The 2579-nt window shown below is 51.5% G+C and overlaps 1 protein-coding gene across 1 annotated transcript in view; it reads right to left on the reverse strand.

Moving 5' to 3' along the window:
* Nucleotides 1-545: 545 nt before the first annotated feature.
* bcl7a (BAF chromatin remodeling complex subunit BCL7A) overlaps nt 546-2579 on the reverse strand; it is a gene marked incomplete in the record, with an annotated part of 4807 nt that continues 2773 nt past the window's right edge. Inside the window, 2 exon segments of the mRNA XM_037692092.1 lie at nt 546-780; nt 1993-2096. Coding sequence (XP_037548020.1) covers nt 706-780; nt 1993-2096 — 179 coding nt within the window.

A 2579-nucleotide genomic window follows, 5' to 3' on the forward strand; every position in this document is an offset into this window, starting at 1 on the left:
GATGAGTACGTTACGCTCATCCTGATGAGTACCGTTACGCTCATCCTCTACGGAACACGAGCTAATTCAACTCAGAAACACGAGAACAAAGAAAATGTCATGGATAGAGAAAACAGACATCCACTACAGCAGCAAATCTATCTGTGATCAGTTGTGACAGTGCACGGACCCTCCTGAGGGGACGAACTAAACATTTACTGAAGGAACCGAGAAGAAGAGTCCAGCAGGAGGCGGGAGGTCGAGGAGACGTGGATCCTCCCACAGCCGCTGATCCAGTTAGCCCGAGCTAAACCGTTAGCGGGGGAACGAGAGCAGCGCTCACGTTCCACCTTGTCCTGATCCCAGACCCCCGGGGTGAAGTCAGTGAAGCGGGTCAGGGTCTGAGGTCTGGCCTAGTGGTGGCTGAACTGCCGAGACCCCCTCGTGGTCGCAGAAGAGGACCGCAGCCGGGGTTCGGTGTTTCTCTTGGCAAAACGGAAGGAAGCACGGAGGGGACCAGTGACCAGAGGTAAACCCACCTCCCTCTGTGACGGGAGTGTTCGGGGGTGACGTCCAGCCTCCCTTTGGTTTTGGAGACCGGGTGGAGAAAAGGAGGAAACGAAAGAGTGAGAAAAGTTGGTGTGTCCATTAGCCCTAAATTATCTAGAGTAATGGAAGGAGGTACAGATGGAAGGAAACAGGAGGAGGAGATGTGGCTTCAAACGTTTAACTCTCCTCAAAGTCCTGAGATGAGGACTCCATTTTGCTTTTCTTGCTGGGCGGGGCCTCGTCATGTAGGTCCTAAGAGCAAGAAAGTAAAACAAATGAGTGACGGCACCTCAGAGCCGACTTCAAACACAACGGGACAGAACGGACATTTGATTTGACACACAGCTCGACATGTGAGTGAACAAACGACGAGATGGAACGCTGTTCCAACAGACTGTCAACGTCCAGGACCCCAGGAGACCGGCTGTCAGGGGTCTGGTCTGATGGGGGGCTCTAGCTCCAACAGTCGTGGATCATCTTTAACGACTTTGGGTTTTGATGTTCTCAGCCAGTGAGACGTCCGGACTGCAGGTCAGTCCCTGCAGCTTCAGTGGAGAGCAGATGCTCTGTATATAATTCACTACATCGATGACTTAATGCACCCCCATACCATCAGAGAGGCAGGCGCTGATAAGGACAGGTTGATGGACACTCGCAGCGAGGCGTGTTGCATCGTTTCTCGTTTGCTCAGATGCTAGCTTGATCGTTTCTTTTCATGTACTCGTTTTTCTTGACTGTGACCATGTCTGGATTTTGATCTGGCAACCCAACGTTGGAGAGGAACCTCTTTTACCGAGAAGGCTACACGCCACAGTGGCACTTACTGAAGTTACCACGCTCACAACGTGCACGGCAGACAGGACGTTTCCTCGCTCTGCGACGGGACAACTAAAGGTCCAAACCCTCCTCGAGGGAATGCTCATCGCCCGTCAGTTTTAGAAAAAGATCGTCTCGTGATGAGACGGTTACAGACGTTCTGCTCAAAGCCTGAAGGACCATAACGTGATTTACTGAAGTCCTGCGAGGCCACTACCAAACGACCTGCAGCAACGACCTGCTGTAACCTTTGACCTTCAAGCTGGAGCGAGGAGGAGCGTTGGCCTCACTCCGTGTAGTGACGGTGCACGTGTAAAGTGCACGTGTGAAGTGTCGTTAAATCATCTGGAGTGGATCAGAAGACGAGTCTACACCACGATACGTCGGCCTTCAAGAGGCGTCTAAAAGAAGGTGTGCTTGTTGACACGTACAGAAGACTTCACGTGCACACACGTGGACACGTGTCCGTTTCACTCTAAATATGTGGTGATCATCACCGAGCGCCTCGGGGAGTCTCGCTGCATCAAACAGTGATGGTCTGGGTTTGACTGACAGGAATAAATGTGCAAACTGAACAAACATCAAAGGTTTTTATATCGTCATCATCATCATCGTCATCATCATCATCATCATCATCATCATCTGTACCTGAGTGGCTTTGCTGTCTGAAGAGTCCTTGTCCCCTGAGGACAGGCTGTCCCTCTTGGCACTTTGTGCTCTCTCTGAGGTATCTGATGAAGCAGCGCTCTTACCTGGCAACACAACAGGAAGTCACATCTTCAGGCTCAGATCAGATAAAGTTTTGTGACACGCTGGTGACACGCTGTGGTGATGTGGAGTAACTGCACACTTTGATTTAAGTCCATCACCAACCCCGTCACAACTAACACAGGTGCTGGACCTTCATTTGTAAAACCTTTTTCTTAAATTCAAACGACCAAAACCTCCTGGATGGAGACTGTGCACACTGTGCACGGAAAGTCTCTGCTGAAAGTGTGGCTCGTTCTTTCAGCCTTTATTTCTACAGGTTAGTCTCACTGAGCCCCGAGGACTCGTTTAGAGAGACCGGCTCTCTCTCCGTGATCAGTTTGTGTCCAAACGGCACGTGCAGGGACGGAGTGGAGGTCCTGGCAGGAAGAACCCTGCTCCGCACGCTGCAGCGGGTCAGGGTTCCTATAAGCTCTGCGCCGGGAGTTTGTCTGCGCCGGGAGTTTGTCTGCGCCGGGAGTTTGTCT

The sequence above is a fragment of the Nematolebias whitei genome, chromosome 18, assembly GCF_014905685.2.
Source record: "Nematolebias whitei isolate Nwh7 chromosome 18, NemWhi1, whole genome shotgun sequence".
Classification (NCBI taxonomy): Eukaryota; Metazoa; Chordata; class Actinopteri; order Cyprinodontiformes; family Rivulidae; genus Nematolebias; species Nematolebias whitei.